The sequence below is a fragment of the Telopea speciosissima genome, chromosome 3, assembly GCF_018873765.1.
Source record: "Telopea speciosissima isolate NSW1024214 ecotype Mountain lineage chromosome 3, Tspe_v1, whole genome shotgun sequence".
Taxonomy (NCBI): domain Eukaryota; kingdom Viridiplantae; phylum Streptophyta; class Magnoliopsida; order Proteales; family Proteaceae; genus Telopea; species Telopea speciosissima.
Genome location: NC_057918.1, coordinates 66,061,347 through 66,086,102, shown reverse-complemented (window position 1 = coordinate 66,086,102; position 24,756 = coordinate 66,061,347). Strand labels below are relative to the sequence as shown.

Below are 24,756 nucleotides of genomic sequence, written 5' to 3'. Positions count from 1 at the left end.
ACCTTCCAAGCATCCAATAATGAGGCAGAGTACGAGGCATTACTAGTTGGACTCTGGTGGCCAAAGCCATCCAAGTCACACACCTATCCACCCTGAGCGACTCCCACTGTGGTGAATCGGATGAATGGAGAGTACGAGGTAAAAGATGAAAGGATGGCATCATACCTAGCACGTGCTCAAGCATTGATCGAGGGTTTCGTGAAGTTTGAGATGGTTCGAGTTCCCAGGGAGGAGAACGCCGCCGCTGACGCCCTATCCAGGCTAGCCAATGAGGAACTCTGAAATTTGGCCAGCGTAATCTATGTTGAGATCCTGCATGAGCCAACGTATAAGGAAAAGCAGGTTAACGAGATCATGGAGGGACCTAGCTGGATGGACCCTCTACTTAACTACCTCCGCAGATGTCTTACCGTAAGACAAGGCCGAAGCAAGGAAGATCGGGATGAGAGCTGCAAGTACACCGCCCCTAGACGGGCATCGTCATGCGGGGCAACAAGACCACTACTCCTGCCTAGGACCCAAGGGGGCGAGTACGCCCAGCCGAAGTCCATGAGGGGATATGTGGAAGCCACATGGGGGACGAGCCCTAGCCTACAAAATCCTCCGCCGTGGACTATACGGCCACGAATGCAAGAGGAGGCCATCCAATATGCCAAGAAGTGCGAGCAATGTCGCTTGTTCGCCCAAGACCCATCTACCCGCCACCAAGCCGACATCAATCCTCAACCCCATACCTTTTGCCATGTGGGGACTAGACATCTTAGGCAACTTCACCGCAGCACCGGAAACAGAAGTACCTGGTCGCCGCAATCGACTACTTCACCAAGTGGGTTGAAGCTAAACCCTTGGCCAAGATAATGAGACAGAGATGGAGAAGTTCGTCCCGCGACGACGCTCATCTATAGGTTTGGGGTACCACGGATCCTCATCTCGGACAATGGAAAACAATTCAACAATCCTAAATTCCAAGCATTCTATCACAGCTTACAACATCGACTATCGGCTGTGTCGGTAGCATACCCACGGCCAATGGTCGTGGGAGGTCACCAACAACGCCATCGAAGGAGTCAAGCAAAGGCTAGAAGGAGCCAAAGGCAAGTGGGTAGAAGAGCTTATTAAGCGCCCTGTGGGCATACCGAACTACAAGACGGACGCCCACGAGAGAGCCCATTCCGCCTAGCATATGGCAATCAAGCATTGGCGCTGGTAGAGGTTTGCGCCATGTCCCATAGGGTTCTCGTACTTCAATGAACGTGACCTATGTCGACGGATCATGCGCGAACCTAGACTTTATAGATGAGGTCCGCGAGAGAGCACTACTAAGGAACGCCGCTACCAAAGAACGTATCGCCAGTACTATAATGCCAGGGTCAAGGAAAGGCTATTCCACCAGGGAGATTTAGTACTACGGAGGGCAAGTGAATCACACCACATGTATATGGCGGGAAGTCACACCCAATCGAAGGACCCTACATAGTCTCCAAGCAGATACGCCCAAGGACTTACCGCTTGAAGACCTCGGGACAAGAAGGTAGACCGCACTGAACTCGTAACATCCAAGAAGTACTACCAAGAGAAGCATAGCAAGTAGTGGTAGTGATAATGTAACAGAGTGAGGCAGTAGGAGTAGCAGAGACATCAAGGACAATGTGAATTTCATTCAAAATAAAGAAATGTTGCAAGAATACTTGTCTTCTTCTACCACTCAATCGAATCACGGCCACTACATTAAGGCGATATGCCAACATCGAGGCTTCATGCCTAAGGCGATATGCCAACACTGAGGCTTCATGCCTAAGGCGATATGCCAACATCGAGGCTTCATGCCTAAGGCGATATGCCAACACTAAGGCTTCATGCCTAAGGCGATATGCCAACACTGAGACTTCATGCCTAAGGCGATATGCCAACACTGAGGCTTCATGCCTAAGGCGACATGCCAACACTGAGGCTTCAGGCCTAAGGCGATATGCCAACACTGAGGCTTTATGCCTAAGGCAACATGCCAACATCGAGGCTTCATGCCTAAGGCAAGATGCCAACACTGAGGCTTCATGCCTAAGGCAAGATGCCAACACTGAGGCTCTACGCCTAAGGCGATAACCAACCAAGGTCTGAGGATCACCAAGGCACGACGCCACTAACAAAATCCTATGACTACCAAGGGTCAGAGAGTATCAACGCGCAAACAACCACCAGGAGACAATGCGCTCAAAGAAAATCAAAAGCAACCACATAGAAAAGTCATAGTATTTACAAACTCAAGTTCAAAAAAGGAAAAAGGTTGAGACGCTCTACAGATCCGTACAGCCGTGGGGTCAAGGGATCACGAGGGATGGGTCACCTCCGACCCAGCAGGGGACATCATGTCCACCTCAAGAGGACACGCAACAAGACCCCCTCAGTGCAGACAGCCTCCACCTCGACACCGGACGCTTTCCACCACAGCCTACACCCGAAAGCGTCGCAGCAAACTCGTAGAACCCCAAAACAGAGAAGTCATAATCGGGGTCACCTCCAGACACAAGCGGCTAAGTCCTGCACCCTTCCTCATAGGCGGGCTGAAGTCGCGTCATACAAATGCCGAGAACGCAGAGGATGCCTCGGAACTCAGCCACGCTCGCTTACTGCGATGCCGCTTCGCCTCATGCCTTCCCCAATGAATGAAGCTCCTCCTCCAAAGCAAGAACCCTAGCCGAGCTCTCGGCCGCACCAAAAGAGGTCACACGCAGCTCCCTCGATACCTCTAGGAGCTTCCCGACGCCACCGCGAGCTCCCCGACACCCTCTCGTGCGCCAACCTCGACCCTCTCACGGCATCGATCCGACCCTCGGAGCTCCCTCTCCACGTCACGCAGGTGCGTCAGACTCGCACCTCACGAGAAGTGTGACCTCCAGGGCTAAGCACCGCCTCGCAAGAATACGGTGATGGACCTACAATCAACATGGCAAGCGATAAAACATTACAAAAATAAATGGAGCAATGGACATGATGAGACAGTAAAAGGAATAACTCATCGAAGCCATATCATGGTAGAGGGTCTCGAGCTGCACAAGCATCGCTAAGCCTCCGCAAGGTCATCCTCGCGTAGGGAGCCTCGCCCCTATCCACCCACTCCCGCGACACGCCGGCTCGCCAAGGTCGAGCCCTCCCACGCCTAAGGTGATCACCAGGGACTCACCCAAATGGGAAGATCAAGGGCGCATCGCCGCAGGAACTCACACCTTTCCCTTGGAAAGGGGCAATCAGTAAGATCCGGAAGGAACAACGGAGGGAGGCAGAGGCACGAGCCTGGAACGCCATCGTCACCAGGAGAGGTACGGGGAAGGAGGACCCACACGCCGCAGCTCGTCACGCGGGCATGTCCTGGTCCCCCTTCCGCTCGCTCCAACAACCACAGCGCAGGGCACCACTAACGCCGTCACTCCAGCAGACGGACCACCCCGAGAAGCGGCCTTCCTCCGTAGATTGCCGCAGCAAACTCAAGTCCGGACGTGTATCCACCGTGATAGACCGCCCAACCAATCGGATGACATATACATTCAAATACCAACATGCCAATCAAGTACAAAAGACAATGCTCTTACCAGGACTCGCCTTCCAGAGAGACAGAAGGCCTCCGAGTCCAACTCCGGACGTGGAATGGATCGCGACCAGTGCACGCTTGGGAGTCACCCTCAAAATCACTCAGCTCAAGCCCCTGGTTGACCCGCTTAAGGTCAATAACTTCCCTAACGGTCCGTAATGGGCATTGGGGGACCGTGGCAAAAAAGAAGCGATCCCTCCAATACTTCACGTGACTAGTGATCCCCGTGAGAAGCTCCACAGAGGCATAGGGCCCCTTGAGCACGCGGCGAGCAAAGTGATAGCATCCATGGTTCCCCTTCTTCAACGGATAAAAGTGGGAGAAAAGGGGAACAAGGCTGCATGCCCCAGCGGGCGAAGAAGACATAGAAACCCAAGATCACCCTCCAAGAGTTGGGCAACACCTGCCCAGGGGTGAGGTGCCAATGCTCTAACACTAACTCGACGAAGCGAGGGATAGGAAGGCGAAGGCCCCGAGAAAAATGAACTAGAGAGACAGATCTCACCCACACGGTGAGAGAAGGCATACTCGCCGTGCCCAGGAGCACGCAACATGACCTCGGCGGAATATGGAACTCCTCACGAAGGAGACCATGTCGAAGGTGACAAGATGCTAGCAACAGGCCTAACCTATCGCCAGGACCGACGGCCGAGGATGCCGCCTGAAGGTCGACGATCCTACGGGGACCGGAGACACTAGAAGGTCCCACTCCTCCATCGATCACTAGGGGAGGGTATAGAGGAGGGAGTACCCACAAAAAGAAGGCGATCCGGGAACGCTCCTGAAGATCCAACCCGATCAAGCAGGCCAAGGTCACCCTGGAACGACATGAAGGACAAGAGGGGAACGAACTACTTACTCAAGAAAGCAATCTCCTCGGTCGGCAAGAAAATGAAAGGAATGTCACCGCAAAATATAAACAGCAGATCCATTACATACAAGAGGAAGAACAGGGAAGAAGAGCGAGGGTCCATCACACCTACGCCGCGGCCACCATAGGCGCGGCATCACCGATAAGGCGCGGGCCACACCCAGACGCGGCCACCCAGGAGGCCACGCTCGCAAGGCGCCGCCACACCCAGGAGTGGCCACCGCAGCGCTACCCCAAACACGTGCCAGGAGGCCACACCACAGCGCCATCCACCCGGCGGCCACACCAGCAGCGCGGCCTCACCGCGGCTCTCACCGAGGTGCAGCCACACCAGCAGGCGCGGCCTCACCGAGGTGCGGCCACCCCCGCAGGCGCGGCCTCACCGCGGCCTCACCGAGGCACGGCCACATCCGCAGGCACGGCCTCACCGCAGCCACACCCGCAGGTGCGGCCTCACCGCGGCCACACCAGCAGGCGCGGCCTCACCGAGGAGCCACCCTACAAAAAAAAAAAAAAGAAAAAAAAAGGAAAGAAAAAGAAAGAAAGGGGATCGATTTACGTCAGAAAAAGGCGATCGCGCGGAAGGACAAGCACACGGCAATGACGTAGCCACACCACGAGGCACAATCAAGGGATAGAGGTCACAAGAGGCAAGGCACTCAAGCCAAGCACCACTCAAGCCTTCCAAGCAAACCAAGGCACCAAGAGAACACAACCCAAACACAAAGACCCAAAATCAAGCAAATTGATACTAGTGGAGGTGACCCAAAAACAAGCACATGGTGGGCACCAAAGAGAGGACAAAAGACAAAAAGGGGAATGCAAAGGGGGAATTAAAGGAGAGCAAAAGGGGAGACAAAAATTAAGAAAGAGAAATGAGAAGTGAAAGAAGAGAAAGTGAGAGGAAGGAACATATACGTACAAAAAACAAAAAAGGAAAAAGTATGGGAGGAAAGGTTTAAACCCGCAACCTCTCCTACCTCATTAGTGGATTTACAGACAAACCCCACAAGGAAAGTCTATTCGCAGCGGACCCCTCACTATGCAAAGGCACCTACTCTCTTGGACATCCTATCCCAAGAGAGTGGGGGGCAAATGATACATCCAATATTCACCGGGCCAATCAACGACCGCCACGTGTCACAGACGACCCGCTCCATAGCCAAGGGAACGAACCGGGGTCCCAGCACCCGGGCGCGACCCCACTCTGGTGCGGCCACACATCGGCGCGGCCTCATCCAGGCGCGGCCACCACTCGGGAGCGGCCTCACCTAGGCGCGGCCACACATCAGGGCACGGCCTCACCCAGGCGCCGCCACCCCTCGGGGCGCGGCCTCACCCAGGTATGGCCACCCCTCGGGCGCGGCCACACATCCGGGGCGCGGCCTCACCCCAGGCGCGGCCTCACCTAGGCACGGCCTCACCCAGGCACAGCATCGTGGGCACGTGAGGTGGAGGCTACCCATCTACGATCCGATCGTATCGTTAAGACTCATGTCACTACCAGGACTCTAGACCACCGCTTAGAGGTCACGTCACCCAGATGGATTCAAGCACCAAGGACGTTATCACCACACGCGGGTATCTATCCACCAAGGATCCTGATGCCACCAGGACACTCCCTCCCACGGGGAGATGGCCAATCAGGATAGAGCCCCGTTACCCAGGGCCTCTATCCACTCAACGGCACAATCGCCATCAAACCGGGACTCTCCACACCGCCATATGCTACGTAAAAGGCAAGGTACACAACCCCATCGGGACATCTAATCTCATATTGAATAATCATTATTCATCTGTTTGCGCCAGGAGATCTAACTTTGGCATCGGAGAGCCCTAGGCCGGGACTACACCGGTTCTCTCTGTTGATCCCTTTGGTCCACTTGCAGGTGACGGCACTCGCAGGACCGCTCGATGATTTCTTGACGCAACAGACCCTCTGCAGAGTTCTTATTATCATCTAAATGTACTTCAGAAGTTTGTTTATTTCTCGAGAGACTCAATTGCTTCAGCTGCCACAATCCATTGGAAAAAGAGTCTCTCTCTCTCTCTCTCTCTCTCTCTCTCTCTCTCACACACACACACACACACATAGAGAGCCTCTTGGTTTTCTCTCTCTCTCATTCATACTTCAAGAGCCTCTTGGTTTTCTTCCCTCAAGGCTCAATGTAGGTTAGGCGTAGAACGGAATCCGATTTGAATTGTATTAATTTTTTTTTTTGGTAGAGGAATTTGAATTCCTTTGAAAAATTGGCCAGACCACTAATTGTGAAAGTAGGGTCCATCTTATATGTATGTATGTATGGAGCGATGATCTCTGCCTTGGAGCGCACGGGGGTGCAGATTGCGTCCAGACATATGGAGCAGGATGGGCGTGACAGGGATCATTAGGGGGGGGACCGATCATTTTGCCCACCACCATGTGTCTGGGTGCATCCTGCACCCCCAGTGCAAAGAACATTTTCTCTATGGAAAGAGAACACTAACTGGGCGCATATGGTCCACAACCCTTGCGCCCAAACACCACGACATGGAAAATGACCGCCACGCCCCCATGGAAAGGCAGAATTTCTCAAGGCGCGGCGATCATTTCGTGCACCTCTGTGTTTGGGCGCTGGGGCAGCACACCGCACTTGCCCAGTTAGCATTCTTTCTCCCTAGACACAGGACGTGTGCGGTGCACTGGCCCTACGCCTAGACATAGGTGAGTGCTAAAATGACCGTCGTGCCTTAGTGGAATCAGGCATCCCTTTGGGATATGGGTCAGGTGTCATGTGGCACCACCTCAGGGTCCATGATCCTGACTTGGGTTTGAGCTTCTAGGTCACCCCGTGGGTCAAGACCCGAGCACTCATTATTTTATTTTTATTATTTTTTGGGTGTGTCTGAGACAGAAATCGTTGGTCCTTCGTGCATCGTCATCGCCGGGTGGTGACAAATTCCGGTGTCTACAAAATGCCCCTCTTTAATCAAGACCTATGTACCAGTCGAGAGGCAAAGACAAGAATCACCATATTTTGTCATCCAGAGCATGTACTACCGACATCCTGCTCATGGATGGCGGAGCTGCAAATGCAAATGTAAACAAAGCGATAAAACCAAAAATTAGAAAAATCAATTGACAATTCATGCAAAATCAAGTAGTATGTGTGTGCTACTATGACCAGCAATCTGCCATAGCCAGCCAATACACATTGGTATTGCCTGACCTGAGGGTGCACATACAAAATGTGATGCAAAAATGAGATGCTTTAGTAAATCCAGGGGAGCACTCCGGCTTCAAGGGATTTTCAGGGGAGATTCTATTCTGACTGACTTTTTGAAAATCCATGGGAGTGTGCTAGCTTCCAAGGATTTCCAAGGGAAAGATTCTTCTACTGAGATCTTTTGAAAATCCGTGAGATGCTGGCTTCACGGGATTTTCAGGGGAGATTCGTTTATTGAGGTTTTCTTGAACGAAGAGAACTATTAGGATCACTACTTTTCGTGAACCTAGGATACTACATTCTGTGACTAAGGAGCAAAGTTGGAATCACTACATTTCATGAACTTCAGACACTACTTTTCGTGCCTAATAGAAATTCTTCTTGGATCACTACGTTTCATGAACCTAAAACACTACTTCTCATGCCTACTAAAAATCTTCTCTGATCACTACATATCGTGAACCTAAGACACTACTTTTCGTGCCTAATTGAAATTCTTCTTGGATCACTACGTATCGTGAACCTAAGACACTACTTTTCGTGCCTAACTGAAAATTTTCTCCATGTTAATGCAATCCAAAGGATCAATCTAAAAGAAATGAGGATACACCATCATTCATAAAGGTTCCACGAGAGCTAAATAAACTCACACTCAAGATGATTTCAACTTGGCATCATTCTAGTCAATGATCATAGAGGACTAATTTAAATGGCTCTCTAGGTGAATTGGTTGTGAACAAAAGACCCACAACAATGAACTTGGATGATTTTGATGATTGGATGCTATACATGAATCGGTTTGATAATGAGATGAGGCGAGTATTTCCTCTCTTCAACAAAATCAATCCAGTCTAAACCAAAAACTCAAGCACTTCTCTTGTTGTTGTACCGCTTGCCTCATCAGCAAGGAGATTATCCTTCTGCTTGTAGCCATCAATGAGTTCATTCTATTAGGAGGCAGTGATGACAATCTTGTTGGACAAGTGTGTGTCCATCAAACCCGATTCGGTCCCGTTCAACCTGGTTCACCTTTGTATTGAACATTTATACATTTTAGTTTAATATTGTCACATGCGATATAAATTTTTTGAGCATTATGTGTCCGTAAGTTTTAATTAAAATGGTAGTCACGACTAGGGTTTGGGCTAGACACCCTTATCATATGGTCGTCGCATTGGGTATGCCTAGACATGTGATGTCAGGGCACGAATGCGAGTGCTCACATGTTTGATGTGTGCATTGGCGAAGAATCTACTTTGTCGATTCCCTTATGTATTACTGCCAGATGTAGGAAGGGATAGACATGTGTCACCGACACCCTATGCCTGAGGGAGCCTTGTCGCTGCAAAGTGTGACCGCATTCTTTGGTTCATCAATGACTGAGACTCAAGCGAGTCAAAGCCGGTGTTGTGGGAATGCGTGAACACTTTGTGAGTGAAGGAGTTATCCAACATGGTCACCACTGCCTGATTGGGGAACACCAAGATTGAGACTGTCTATGTATGATCGGATCAGAATCTGGATCCAGTGCCGTTTTGGAAATGGTTTTGCAAAAATCTATTTTACATAAAATGATAGATTATTTATGATTATTTTGAACAAAGTGTTTTGTCGAGTTTTGCGGGATTCGATCAGATGCACAAACACTCGTATATGGACATGTACGTACTATGGATTGGGGTTTGGCAGTACATGTGTTCATGTCCTAGATTCCATAATGATGGTGTTGATTAGTGGGAGGGGGTTGTATATGATAAATTGTTATCATATAGAGAGTTATTTGGAATTTGCTATTTTAATTGGTTCTTTATTTAATTAATGGATATGGTGCTAATTGTAATTATCCATAGATATTAAATAAAGTAATTAATTAATACTTCCCCTATTAGATTCTGCTTCTTCACCAAGCAAAGGACTCTGAGATAAATAGATAAAGTCAATCAGGAGATAAACAGATAAAGCCAATCAAGAGATAAACAGATAGAGCAAATCAGGAGAGAGAGTGTCGACTCTCATAGGGATTCTTCCCATTTGGGTTTTGAAAACCCATCTATAAATAGAACCCAAAACGCAGGAGGGAGGAAGGCTTCCACGAATTTCACAGCCACCCCCTCCCACGGTTTTGGCTCTCCCTCTCTCTCTCTTGTGATTTTTTCTTCTTGCTCTCTTGTTTTGAGAGCCAGGGTTTTAGAAACCCTGATTTGGTTGGAGATATATTCGGATTGGCTTGGAGAACCTTGGTAGCGCCATTGGAGGTTCAGATCTGTTCGCTTGGAGTGCTTCTTGGAGGAATAACCACTGTCTATTGGAGGAGCAACACTTGAGGCTCACCAGGATAGCAATTCTTGATTAATTCTTTCAATTTTAATTGTTTAATATTTATGGTATGTGAAAGAAACTCGAATTGATTTATTTTCACTGCGCATTTGAGTATGGGATGGATCCCTCTTGCCATGTGATGATTAGAGATGTATTTTTCTCTGTCCCTAATGTGTTCTAAAATTGCATGGGACACATGAGGGAAGGAGAAACACTGACAGGGATGCACCAGGGTTCCCATGGGCAACCATGGGAAACCCTAAAATTAAAATGGGGCATGCATGGGACACCATGGGATAAACCAGGGTGTGCAAAACCCTAATTTTCAGTTAATTGGTTTCCCTAGGGAACCATGGTTTGATCCCTGGACCGTAGTTTGACCTACAAATCTGACCTCATACTAGACATTAAACTTCTCATGAGAGCTCTGCCCCTTGCAACCTTGTTTCTTTTCTTTCTGCTTTGCTTTCCTTTTTTTTTTTTTCTTTTTTTTCTTTTAACCCAAAGCTCTCTTTCAATGCAGTACTTGGTATTGGAATCATGAGGTGACCCTGTACATTATCTCGTATCTCTTCTTCACAAGGGCTATTGCCTTTACAAGCAGAGGTTTGAGCTGATCGAAAACCTTGAAAGGTGACCTTTTGAAATGGCCAAATATCATGTCTGGACCTGAGCTCTAACTTGACATGGAAACAGATGACTTGAAAAGGATATAATGCTATTATTGGAGAATGGCGAGCTCACGAGAGAAATCACGCCAATGATGGATTAGCAAATTGAAATAAAATACAAAGTGGTAAAACTCTTGGGAATCCGCCGAAATGATAGACGGTAGAAAGAGCTTTCAGTCTAAGCAGACCATCTTCTAATGATAAAAATAGCGACATTCTGATCCCTTTCGAGAAAGAAAACTCAAACAATGGTTGACCGAGCCTGAAGTTGACTTCTCAGACTGCTTACGTATCCCGAATAGATCAGGAATCAGATCGAATGTAGTTCCTACCACAGATGATATGTTGGTGTCAAAGTCTTGAAACATTCAGTTTCCCGTTTTCCCCCAGAAAATTTCCCAGTTCTCCAAAGATCCCTTCTCCAGTACTTCAAACCCATTTCATTGTTGAGGATTGAAATTCAAAATATTCAGTTTCGCTTGCGTTCGGGTATGTTAAAAGCTAAGAATCAATTTGATTATCAAGAATTTATTCTAATTTTCGTTCGGATTTTTTATTCTATTTTTCTCACTTGTTTAACTTCTTGCTAATCCTCCCTTTATATAGATGTTGAGGAGAATTAGAGGATTGAAATACATAGGGCTGAGTACAAGGTGGTTGTGTTAATCTAAAACACTACTGTGCATAATCTTTGAGCCTTGGAGATATGGATGATGACTCATCAGCCGATCTAGACTAATGCGTTGAGGTTGAGAGAAGAGTTGTAGTTGCACAGCTATTCCTTGAACCGTTATCACATGTGGGATTGGAGTTGGACTCTGATCTGTTAACCACCGGAGATAAGATCGCATCTTTATCGTTTACAGATTGTTCCATGATTGAGGATAACCTTTGTTTATGGTCTTTCATATTTTTCTTTGTGGGGCTTTTCTCTTGTACTGTTGTTTACCTTCTCTATAAGAGTTCCAGTAATGACCTCTTTGAGATTGCACAGGATGGTTTTTTGGATAGAGTTTAGGGTTTTTTCGATTTTTAGTTTCAAACCTAAACAATTTGGGGAAGATGAGGGCAATTTGGTCACTTTTTTTTTAAAATTTTGGTTGGTTTTTATCATAAGGGCATTTTGATCATTAGATTCCCTGAAACTAACCTCTAACGTCCCCGACTAACAAATTAGACCAAAGTGTTACATTGTTTTGAAAGTAGGGGGGAGTTTACAATTTGAAAAGTTTTAGAGGTGCATTTAGACAAATAAGCATTTTCAGGGGGCATTTTAAAAAAATAAACTAATTATGTTTTAATGCATTTTTCTTATTTCATCCAAAAAAAATAAATTCTGCTTGCATTGATTATCCTATCCTTGTGAATGATAAAACTTACAACGATCTATCTCCTAATTTTCTTAAAGTAATAGAACAAATGAAAGATAAGAGAATTCAACCTATTATGGAGGACTCTAGGGATAACCTAGAAATTTCTCCTGCATAAGGTAAAATAAAAATCATTGCAAATATCATAATTTTAATTTATAATCTCATGAAAATGAAATAGAAATCATACCAAACCAAAACAGCCCAATTCCATTTATTGGAGACAGATGACTTCCATAATAACCAATTTTAATATAATCTCAATATAGATTTATTAATCATAGCACATGAACTTCCCCTTAAATCTTTAATAGTCTAATGGGCTGTGCAGGAAATGATATACAAATGAGAGAGGACCCCACCCGCCGGCCACCACCCATGTGGGGTTTTTTCAATTTTCAAACCAATCATCCAATTCAATGAGTGATTCAATTAAAACCCACTAATATAAAGACCCAATAAGGTTCCTTTTTCCTGTTCATCCTACACTCTCCTTTTGTCTTTTGATCGGAAAGACCAAGAAGAAGAAAATGGGAAGAAATCTGGGTTTCTTGCTGTGCTTGTGTAGCCTCTTTGTTGGATTAGCAGTTGCAGACTGGAACATCTTGAATCAGAGGATAGGGAAGAACACGACTGAGTTGAAGATAACCCTCAAGAACTACTGTAAAGCTTGGAGGATTAATGTTGAGCTCCACAACATCCGCAACTTCGAAATTGTCCCAGAAGAATGCACAGATTACATCGGAAAGTACATGAGTTCCACTCAGTTCACAGTTGATTCCGAGAAAGCTCTGGAGGAATCCACAATCTATCTCAGCAGCACCTTCAAGTTGACTGGTGATGGTAAGGATGCCTGGGTTTTCGATGTCGACGATGCCCTCCTCTCCACTGTTCCTTACTTCAAGAAACATTCCAACGGGTACTTATCTCTACTTTCTTCCCAATTGCTTCCGCAAGTTACAACATTTCTTTGAGCCCGGAACAGATCCTGCATAGGGATGTAAACAGATCGAATTCGGTCGGATAGTGGCATTATCATATTCGTATCCGATTATATTCGGATGGATTCGGATAATATCCTATCAATTTTCGGACGGATTCGGATAATTTTCAGATAGTGATTTTTTTTAATACAGATTCTCCTAAATGGATATGAACACAAATCGAATACGCATTTTCGACTATCCATTGACATCTTTACCATTTTTATGATGAGGGTTGGGGTTGAGACTTGAGAGTTCAGCAACTACCCTTTCTTCTACTCTTCTTAGTCTTTGACCTTCTTACGTTTTTTACTTTTGATTTTATCTTGTATTTATTTTAATAGATATGTGATTCCATGTATCACATTGCATAAAACAATATATATAAACCAATAGCAAATTTAGAAAAAGAATAACATTATCTTAACTTATAAATTTATAAAAATAAGATAACAAAATCCAATAAGATAACTTAAAAGGATAGACAAACCCAGAGATATATTTCAGATATTTTATTACCTTTGGATTACTAAACGAATCGGATAATAATCGATCGGATAGGGGGATTATCATATTCGTATCCGATTAGTTTCGGACGGATTCGGATTCTCCTAAACAGATACGAATGCGGATCGAATACTAATTTTCGAATATCCGTTTACATCCCTATCCTGTAGTAGAATTGTTACTCTCCACGTACAGGGAGCTGATCTGGTCTCCATTTCCTTCCCTCTATCAGATCTTGCGGATCTTTATCGTCTCCATTTATCTGCCCCTCCATTTCCTCCATTACATCTCATAGGGGGCGGAAATGACCACCCTACCCCCTGCCCGAACACACTACCCGGGTGGGGTCCACTCCCCCCTATTAGATGTAATGGAGGAAATGGAGGGGCAGATAAATGGAAACGATAATTTTCTCAGATCTGGTAGTTTTTTTTCATGGGTTTAGATCCGTACATGAGATGCAAGACCAGAATAAGTATCACCTCCAATTTGCTGCCTGCTCCAATTCCTTCAATTCCTCTAATAGGGGGAGTGGACCCCACCTTGGGCAGTGTGTTCGGGCAAAGGGTAGGATGGTCATTCCCACCCTCTATGTGAGGAATTGGAGAAATTGGAGTGGATAGCAAATTGGAGGGAAAAATAATTCTGTAAGACCCACACCCCGTGAACGATATATAATATTTGGACTAGTATGGGAAGGGCTTTGCTGAGATATCAAGGCCCATCTGTAACTAGACAATATGCCCCAGCTAGACATTGAGATTTTCAATCCACCAACATGGCAAGAGTGATCTACGTGTTCGCCACTTCACCTCCTCAAGAGTGACTTACATGTACGCCTTTTGACCTTGATGTGGCTGCAGGGATAGTCTATACCATCCACATCAGCACTTCGATTGGCTGTACAGGAACTATCACATTGTGAATAACTTCTTAGTTCACCACTTTGGTTGCAACCAATGCGTCCTCATTTAATTAATGGTGTATTGATTTTTATTTTATTTTATGTTTTTTAAGATGCATTTGCCAAGGCAAAATTTTCTACAGATCTGTGATTTTTTGGAGTTCTTTATTTAAAGATTTATAGATCATGTTACAAGATGTAAGTTTTAATCATTTTCTGTCTAGGGAAGGTCATAATGTACGCAGCCTTACCCCTGCTTTCGCGGTGAGGTTGTTTTCAGACTCGAACCCGTGACCACTTGGTCAAAATGGAGAGCAACCTTACCATTGCACCAAGGCCTACCCTCCATCAAAGAACATTCATTCCAATTCCAAAATAGATTGTAGCAATTGGCATCAATTGAGATCGATGTCAGCCGATTCCGATCCAATTTCTGAAACCATGCTTGTTGAGCAATTCTTAGGATTAATATAAAAATGAAGATGGTTTTATTAAGCATATTGTTACTGACTTTGGTTAGACATTTTGTTCAGAGGGGAGAAATTTAACATTGCCTCCTTTGAAGAATGGGTGTGGGAGAGGAATGCTCCAGCTCTTGAGCACACAATGAACCTCTTCAAAGAGATAAAAGGGAAAGGGTTAAAGATCTTCTTAATCTCTTCAAGAGGAGAGCACCTCAGGGATCCCACAACTGACAACCTCTTTAAGGTTGATTTCACAGGGTGGTCTGGTCTCATACTAAGGTTGGTAAAATTCTATCCTTTCACTTTGTTAAATAAAAATTTAGATTCTTAATTTTCTCAATTCTCTTCTTTTCCCTTTCTATTTATCTCAAGATTAGTCATTAATTCAGTAACTATGTGTTTATAATAGGAAAGATGAGGACAATGGCATGACAGTGCAAGAGTACAAAGCCGAGCAGAGGAAGAAGTTGATCAATGAGGGCTATCGTATATGGGGAATGGTTGGATCACAGTGGCCCAGCCTCTTGGGATTTCCCAGTGCCATGAGAACATTTAAGCTTCCCAATTCCTTATATTACATTCCCTGAAAAGCATGTCCAGTCTTCATAATCCAACCCCACCAATGCCTTCTAATTTGAAGTTTCTTCCATAATTAGTACCCCACCCTTTTGTTTGATTTGGATGTGGAACACTGTTTGGACATTTGTTTCAATTAAATCTTCCTCTATTTAGTTTACCCTTTTGTAATAGAGCAAGTCAGCTCCAAATTAAATGTTAAACCTATTAGATATATATTTATATGTATGTGTGTTCATCAAATCCATTTTAATAAAGATTAAATTTATTAATTGTGTTGAAAATTTTATATGCGATGGTTGCCTTAACCCTTATGTATGACCATAAAGTGTTGACAACGGACATTCTGTTCTTATGTTTGTCACATTGTATATTCTTGCAATGTGATTGTAGAATATAAGTATGAGTATTCATATGGTATGTGTCACACCCTGAATTCCGAACCATCGGAATCTGTGATCGGAGCGTACAAATATACTCCCACAATACCGCAAGGATCACAGATGCAGTATTTAAGCTAACTCATCCACACCGCACAAGACACAAATGATCAGGAGAGAATATAATATAATTAAATCAGAGTAACGGAAGCTAAATGATAGTATAATAACATAATGGTCAATGTTTGTCCATGTTCAATAGTTCGCCACAAACATACTCGAAACCATGATGACATCCCATCAGGACTTATGTATTACATAGTATATAAATAATACATTCTTCATGACGGGATCAAAATAATGAAGTAGTTAGTATCCAAAAGTAATATCCAAAAGAGGCCATCGGCCCAATGTCTCAAGAAGCTACTCTCCTAAGTAGCAAGTCTCACAGTAGCAGTCTGGTCCATGCTCCCCTTCCTCAGGGGCCCACCAGTCCTCGCCACTGCCGCCCTCAGGGGCCATAGGCTCCAAGCCGTTGGCTCCACCAAACTTGCATCATCATCTAAAAAAAAGTTTCCACGAGGGGTGAGCTCCACTGAGCCCAATGAGTAAATCAAATCATGCAAGGGTTACAATATGCATGGATGATAATGTTATGATGCATGAAACAATGATTACATGTGCACCTAACTCTAACCTCTAAGTCAGGTATAGTACTACTGCAACGCCCTAGGTAGCATCCCAGGCCCTCCATCTCTCTCACGCAGATGGCCTTCCGAAGATGTCAAACCCGAGTTGTGCAGGGAGCCTGCCGGTCCCGGTCCTCGATCGGACTCGCCGGTCCCAGCACCTCAATCGGTACACACTGGTTTACCCAGTAAACCCCCAAAGTTAATCCCACTGCCACGGTTCCGGTCCTCGCGTTGGAATCGCCGCTCCCAGCACCTCAATTGGAACACACTGGTGTCCCCGTGGGGGATTATCCAACACGTAAACCCCTGTTGGCAAGGGTTGTAGTACGGGGTACGATATCGACCAAACCAACAACATCTAATACCTAGAAAAGGGGGTACGTACACGTGTAAGCCAGGGGCCGAGTCCATAGTCCCTCCGCCGAGCTCGCTATCATCACGCTCCACCCAGCTTTACACGCAAACATACAATCACAATACAAATTTTGATCCCAAGCCCGACGCACACTACGGTACTTGGATCCCATTACACTCACACATTCCATCATCCTTAACCATTCTCACGTTTCAAAATAACGTCACATTCATTCACATCACATAATGTTATTCATCTCAACGCACACACACACCACATGCTCTCATGCCAATGTCATATCGCAATCGAAGAATTTAAAGTAAAATGCACCCTAGCTTATACATGTAATATGTAAGCATTTCAATCATCACATTCCTTACAACACATGGTCCATCAACCAACCATGCTCAATAACCGTTCATGCATGTAAATAAAGGTAAATCATAACCATGAAGCATAACACATTTTCAAACATAGGTTCGGGTATCCGATTTCCTCACCTTGAGTTTTGGTTTGATCGAACCGTGGGTGATCCGGCGTGCTAGAATGTGAGTCAACCCCCGTGTTTAGGTGCCCTAGATGCACAAAAGACACACAAGAGGCTACTACTAAGGTTCCCAAAAGGATAGGAATCAATAGGAGTTCAAAAAGGTTAATATTGCAAAAAGGTAGAAGCAATTTCTGAAAACGGTAGAAGGGTTCTGGGTTGCTTCTACCGTTTTCATTCTACCTTTTTTAGGCAGAGAGAAAAAGGTAGAAAGGCAAATCTGAAAAAGGTAGAAGGGCACCTGGGTTTCTTCTACCGTTTTCATTCTACCTTTTTTAGGTAGAGAGGAAAAGGTAGAAAGGCAGATCTGAAAAATGTAGAAGGGCACCTGGGTTGCTTGTACCGTTTTCATTCTACCTTTTTTAGGCAGAGGGGAAAAGGTAAAAAGGCAGATTTGAAAAAGGTAGAAGGGCACCTGGGTTGCTTCTACCGTTTTCAGCTAACTGCATCTACCTTTTTACAGAAAAGACTTACATTGAATACTTGGCTTGGGCTTTGGTTTCATGGCTTAAATAGGTATATCCTAGGGTTATACCATGCTATTATGGTTAGAATTATCACCCAAATCTAGGGTTTTAGGTCTCCTAAACAAGAGGGTTTATAAATCCAAGCTTACACATGAGATGGGTTATAGATTTGAAATCAATGAACCCTAGCTTATGTATTCTTGAGCTAAAGTTGACATTGATGGCTTAGGTCACCAAATGGGGAGGATGGAAGCCTTTACTTACCACATCAAGGAGGTTTTAGTACTTTCCATTAATGATTTCTCCAATAGGTTGGTGAAACCATTAATGATAGGACACCACCCAAAATCCAAGGATGGAGAGGTTAAATGGAGATGAGAGAAGTAATGGTGGTTAGGTGAGGGACTTACCAAATGGGGATGGTGAGTGAGTGAATCATCCTCCCTTCCACACTTCCTTCTTCCTCTCCTTCTTTCTCTTCTTCTCTTCTTCTCTTCGTTTCTCCCCAAATCGATTTAGGTTTAGAGTGAGATGGGAATAGTGGTTTTGGTGCTATCTATCCCAAAAGGTCCCTAGGGCATGTTTGGCTGGGTGTTGGTCTTTGGGCCTAAATACTCTAGGGTTTGTTTGGTTGGACACCAAACCATAGGTTCATGTTCAAGTTATTGGGCCTCAACTTTGTGAGGCCCACAGGCCATCTCTATCTTTAATTAAAGGGGTGCTACACACCCAAACCCAATCAATTATATATAAGTAAGATTATTTATACTATAATTGGAGCATAAGAGTCATGGGTTACTCCCAGTCATCGTAAAGGGGTACATCGAATCAGGCCGGGCCTTGTGGGTCTGCCTACGGAGGGTACGCCAAGAACACTCCTTTGTTGACAAACCTCCCCCTGTCCTTGTCGATGAACCTATCCTCGACGACCTCCCCCGTCTCAAAGTTAATGATCTTGTGGGACGGTTTGAGTATCATTGCCCATAGCTCCCGGGAGTACACCGCCGTCAATTCTACACATGTTTAACCAGACCGGTTAGACCGGGGTTTGGGCACGGATTTAACAGTATGTGTGTTGAATGTGATCGTTTGAGATTCTTATATGGAATACCACTGGTTGTTTTTTAATCTTCGATAGTTGTGTTTTTTTCCTACACTTGAGGTCCTTACCAGTGTAGTGCATTGTTCGCCTGTGGAGTACCATAAAGGTTGGTACCTATAATGGTTGTGCACTTGGCGAATAGGGGCGTTTTGCTATAGATGGAAGAGATTCTCGACAAAGCAGTATCCACTTCCTAAAAGGGAGAACATCGCGAGAGAGTTGTCTATTGTACCAATGGAAATGTTGTAAATTGTTTACGGAGTGTTTTTTAAAAACATTATTATAAGTAAGAAAGAGAACGCCACCCGTTCGCGCAATGCATGCCACCCCTATGCCCTAAAATGGAGGTGCGTGAAATGACTGTTGTGCCCCCTAGAACCTCGAAAATGATCAGATAGTATTCTTTCTCCCATTATAAACATGTAATTTAACTTTAAATTTGTTTTAAAAATATTTTATGTCCAATCACCAGTTAAGACTCTTTGATAATAGTCGTTTAATGGATTAGAGTTTTTGACAATATTGTCTGTTTCCATACATGTATGTCTGTTATGTGATGTTAAGTCGAGGGATTAAAACGTAATAAAAGTTTGTATCACTTTTGGCAGCGATTTTTTATTGATACTAAGAGTGCTTCTGGTGATTTTTTGCTCTCTAGGAGTGCATATAGAATAGAATAGCGTTTGACACACATGGTTCAATTTTGTGTTCTCCCAGACTAGACCGGTTGAAAAAACATGAAAAGATCTGGAATTGAGAAACACCAAAATGAAGCTTCTTCGATTCTTCACCACAAATTAAACATCAAAAGGGTAGAAAATGAAAAGCAACTCCCGATAAAAGTCACACTCGAGTGAAAGGGTGTCTCTCTTCATTCTCTCTTCCACGAGCTCCGCCCAAACCTCTGCTACAGGACTTGAGGACAACGGTGCTGCATCAGCTTTCTTCTCTGTTGCTGGACCTCCTCTCACGGCATTCTCTCTTCCACAAAGGTGAGAGATGGTGCTGCATCTGCTTTCCTCTCTGTTGCTGGACCTCCTCTCATGCCATTCTCTCTTCCACGGAGGTGAGTCTCTCTCTCTCTCAGAATTTCTAAACCCTGAGATTTTAGGGAGTTCTTCCATGGAAAAGAAAAAGCAATCTGTTGAAATCTGTTGAAATCAAGAAATAAGAAACGAAGCCCTTAGGTTAGGGTTTCTTCCATGGAAAAGAAAAAAAAAATCTGTTGAAATCAAGAACCCTAAGAAACACCCCGAGAAACAGCCCCTCCTCCCCTGCGTTCTTTCTTTATTTCTCTCTGAAAACCCCTGACTGAAATGTCCAACAAAAACTCTTTGAAACTGGAAAATCCAAAACCCAAGAAAAAACAAAATCCAAAACTGCTCAGGTGTGGGGTTTCATCATGTGCTAATCGCAGGTTGTGTTATGAACTCTCGCTTGCTTTGCTCTGTAATGGATGCTGCAACACAAGAAAATTATTAATTAGAAAAAAAATCAAGAACCCAGGTTGAGAAAAAATGGAAAAGAAAATTACCTAAACATGGGGAGAGATCAGAGCCATGGATATGACTAAGGCAAGGATGAGTAGTATTAGAAGAAGGCCTTGGTATGAGAGGACGAAGTCTCCTGCAACCCATCATCAACATTTTGGCTCCCGTAACAGTTAGTGTGAGTGTAGTAATGGGTTCAGTGTAGTTGGCTGAAAAGAGGGTAGTTGAGATGCAGAGGGAATAAAACAATTAGGGAGAGAGGGTGTTTAGAGTTGCAGACATGGAGAAGGAACAAGAGAGGGAGGTCGATGGATTGTGATTTAAACAGAAGAACGTGAAGGAGAGGAGCGGAGGTTGACTGGGTTATATAGAAGGAGAGATGGATGGAGAGATAATAGAGAATGGAGAGGGCTTACAGCAATCTCTGCAATCTAATAATAATAGTAACCAGGAGTGTAATTAGAGTTGCAAACACTTCCATTTATTCTACTAACCAGGAGCTGTAAATGAATGCTTATTTGAATATTTTACTGTAAGTACATCTACATGCATAGGAAATTAGGCAGAGAACATGAATATTGCATGTAGTTTGGCCTTCCAGTTTATCTTTTCTTTACTTCTGGATGCATGTGGTCTGAATTGTTGTTTGTCTAGGTCAATACTGCATCTTTCAGCTAATGAATAAAGGATATATATTTTTTTAATTAATACAACTCATCAGGAAATTTGAAATTTTCTGAAGTTAGTAGCTTAGATGTGGAAAATGGGCTGTCATATATTGCTGTGTTCTCATTTTCCAATGGCCTAATAAGACTCAACTCTTATCTTTCAAAAATAATAATACAAAAAAAAGAACAAGAATCCCTCTTGTGATATTTCCTCAAACTAGAAGATTTGGTTATAATCGATGCCCAATATTATTAGAATCTATCCCTCATTCAATGCTCTTGGCCAGTAAAGTATCATGGTTCTGTTATTCCAACTGGACTGCATCACATTGTTTTACATATGAGTCTAGTGGGAGATAGGATGCTGTGCCGGACTCAGCCAAGCTTATGTTTTTTAAGCTTCTTTTACTTCCAATGTAGATGTTTCTCAACTAACTTGTTTCAGCTAATGATTACCTGCTACATTTATGCTTTTGGTTCATATATTCTTCTTCCTTGCTTCTTCCATTTTCTTCTCTTCTATTTCACTTCTTTATTTTTTATACACAACAGTGGCTGAGGCCACCATTGGCAGCCCCAACCACCTACAACACACACACACACACATGAGGGAGGCCACCATTGGCAGCCCCCCCCAAGGCCCAATTCATAAGTTTGAGCTTTCTGATATTTTTTTTCCCTTCTGGGGTTGGGTGGTAGTATTAAATTTTGCAGGAGTTGGACATTGCCATTGTGAAGGCCACAAACCATGTTGAACGCCCAACTAAAGAAAAACACACAAGGGGTATGTGGATACTTCTCTCATTTCGCTTGGTATGAGGTACCATCATCCTCTTTCTCTTGAGGATCTTTGTATGGCAAGTGTGGGTATTCTGAAGGTAATAAGATGGTTTCATGATTATATAATCTTTATTTAATTAAAGGGTATCTCTCTGTTATACCCCATTTTCTTTTCCTTTCATTTTTGTTTCATTTAGTTCTTGGTTGTGGGCATTATACCCAAGAAGCTTACAAATGCCATTTAGAAATAGATGTCGTCGTCTCATGAGAAAACTTGAATATGTCCAGGCTTGTGGCAAGGTCATATGGTTACTTGTAAATTATTGAATTGGATTCTAGAACTTTAGGATTGCATCTTCAAAACATCATGAATGTCAAGGCTTGTGGCAAGGTCTCATGGTTATTTGTAAATTCTAACCTCTACTTGATGGGTCTTTAGCTCAAATTGGTAGAGCACTTGGAACATGAGCATGTTCCAAGTGCTTTGGTGGTTCGAATCCACCAAGGTCCAAACTCAGTTTTAGGTTGTTGAAGTTAGAATTGAACAAATATGAAGATTAAATTCAGTTTTAGGTTGTTGAAGTTGTAATTTTAGTTTTAAATAACTATAATTTGACATATTTTGGTTATTTTAAGGTTGGTAAAAGAGATATTTTAATTTATGCTAAGGTTGGTAAGAGAGAAAATGGGTTGACAAGTATTTTTTGGTCTTAATTTAGATGGCAATTGCATTATTTTAATTAACTTTAAATTTGGAAGAATCGTGGCATTGTTTTAAGATTTTGAAACTCATGGGGTGTTAACAAAATTAGTTCGATTGTATCTGGTAAAGAGAACCTTAGGTAAAAAAAATATGTTGATTTTTATCAAAATAATTATAAATAATTTTAAGTATTATAGTATTATTTATGATAATGAGTACTATAATCATAATTATTATGGATTAATAATAAACATAATGGCATTTATGTAATTTTTTGTATAAAAGAAGTGATTTTGTAAAATGTCTGCCAAACACTGTTTTTGTTCTTTTTCTGTTCATGGAACACTTCTGTAACAGTTTTACCAAACGTCGTTGCTCCTCCACGAGTATTCTCATAGCAAGGAATTGAAAAAGAGCACTTCTATGACAAGGACATTCTCCCAAAACGGAAGTGTTACCAAACGGGGCCTATATGTGTTTCTTCTTCTGTCCGCTCTTCTTTCTATTCTCCCTCTGTTATTTTCACTTTTGAAATTTTGGTTCCTCGTTTGCATTTTGAGTTCAAATGAAAAGGGTAGGGATGACCGATCACCAAAGTTATAGATGGAATGCTTGGTGAAGGACTAACGAAGCTTAGAATGGAGCCATGTATAGTGGTGGGGTTCATCTACAAGGTTTGTCCAATGAGGACTTTCCCCCTAGATGATTGCCAACCAAAGGTGGCATGCAAACGCCAACAAGTTGGAGTAGAGAAACAAGTGCTCTTAGTACCTCGATGGCTTCTTGGATCATCTTCCCTCATCTCATCATCCTTCGACTCTGTTGACAATAGTAATGTCTCCTGTGACCAAGATCAGGAAAAGGAAAACAACACCGTTGCTGCTACTAAGGGTGTCAAAACCAAACCAAGACCGTTTATCTGCCTCCTATTGTGGGATATATGATAATAAAGGTTTCAAGACTATTCAAATATAATTATTATAGGAAAAGTAATCGTAACCGGTGTTGTGCCTGAGCGTATACCTGCACCCAGATACAACCCAACGCAATAAGATCGGTGCTGTCCCTAGTCCTTTCCGCCTTTCTAGGGGGCAACACCAGTCTTTTCACGTTGGGTTGTGTTTGGGCGCAATTACATGCCCAGACACAACACTAGTTAGCGTTGTTCCTCCCAATTATTATATATTTGACGTAAATATAATAAGAGCTCTCCTGGAAATCATACCAAAGAGAGCCCTTCTTCCTTATTATTATTTTAAGGGTGGAGCAAGGGTTGCGGAAAGGGGGTGGGTTTTTTTCAGAGAGAGAGAGAGAGAGAGAGAGATGTTTTGATTTCATTCTTATTACAAATATCAAATGACATTTTTACCCTCATTATAAACACATGTTCATCAAATAGTTAAACTTGAAAATAGTTAAAGGCCAAAATACCAAATGTTCTTTGTGTCAGGGGAACAAGATGTGCCCAGACACATGGGGTGGACAAAATGACCGCCCCACCCCATGTGTCTGGGCGCAGCCTGCGCTCCTAGGTAAAGAACAATCGCCCATAGTTAAAATAGATTTCTTGCCAAATATGTGAAATCACTCTTCAACTATTTCAAGGCCTGATTTGATATGATTTATATTTCAATTTCATGGGGTGATTTCTATTTAAAAAAGTCTTTGGTTTGATTTTTGCACCTTATTTTAGTGAAATAGACATCAAATGGAATAGAAATTCTGAAATAGGTGATGTTTCAATTTTGAAATTGAAATTGATTTGACTCTTGCTCTTTAATGAGCACATGGTTAATTTGATAGGTAAAGTAGTAATTTCAATTTAAAAATAAAACAACATCCTTTTTCTTCTCCTTATGGTTTCACCACCACCATTCCACCACCTCCCAACCGACACCACCACCACCACCATCACCATCATCAACACTTACCACCGTTGCCGCCACCACCATCACCTCGACCCTGCCACCACTGCCACAACCCCCACCCAAAGAAATATAGAGAATTTATTTTCAAATATTAAACTATCAAATGGATTTTTTATTTTTGAAATATTCAAATTGATGTAACCAAAACAACCCAAAATTCGATTTGTTGACTATTCCATGAAATCAA

The 24,756-nt window shown here is 43.6% G+C and overlaps 3 protein-coding genes across 4 annotated transcripts in view; 2 read left to right on the top strand and 1 right to left on the bottom strand.

Annotated features, from left to right (window-relative positions):
• The window catches only part of LOC122655428 (uncharacterized protein At4g26485-like), a 44,344-nt gene that overhangs the window by 7,067 nt on the left and 12,521 nt on the right, over positions 1-24,756 (bottom strand). The window lies entirely within an intron of this gene.
• Positions 1-24,756, top strand: part of LOC122656745 (acid phosphatase 1-like) — a 63,114-nt gene that overhangs the window by 31,598 nt on the left and 6,760 nt on the right. Inside the window, exon 3 of the mRNA XM_043851381.1 lies at positions 12,510-12,532. The gene's annotated coding sequence lies outside the window, so the exon portion shown is untranslated. The remainder of the gene's footprint in view (positions 1-12,509; positions 12,533-24,756) is intronic.
• Positions 12,472-18,602, top strand: LOC122656742 (acid phosphatase 1-like). Of its 2 annotated transcripts, XM_043851377.1 has the most exons (4): positions 12,472-12,942; positions 14,951-15,160; positions 15,291-15,475; positions 18,592-18,602. In XM_043851377.1, the coding sequence occupies exons 1-3, from the start codon at positions 12,554-12,556 to the stop codon at positions 15,466-15,468; spliced, it is 777 nt and encodes a 258-aa protein (XP_043707312.1). In that variant the 5' UTR covers positions 12,472-12,553; the 3' UTR covers positions 15,469-15,475; positions 18,592-18,602. The 2 variants fall into 2 exon arrangements, with proteins under 2 accessions (XP_043707312.1, XP_043707311.1); XM_043851376.1 differs by lacking the exon at positions 18,592-18,602 and having other exon boundaries at positions 15,291-15,593.

Excerpts from the sequence above, each read along its gene's own strand:
- LOC122656742 (XM_043851377.1), top strand. The coding sequence starts at position 12,554 with ATGGGAAGAAATCTGGGTTTCTTGCTGTGCTTGTGTAGCCTCTTTGTT. Across the intron at positions 12,943-14,950 it reads TTCAAGAAACATTCCAACGG|AGGGGAGAAATTTAACATTG; the intron begins GTACTTATCTCT and ends CATTTTGTTCAG. Across the intron at positions 15,161-15,290 it reads TGGTCTGGTCTCATACTAAG|GAAAGATGAGGACAATGGCA; the intron begins GTTGGTAAAATT and ends TGTTTATAATAG.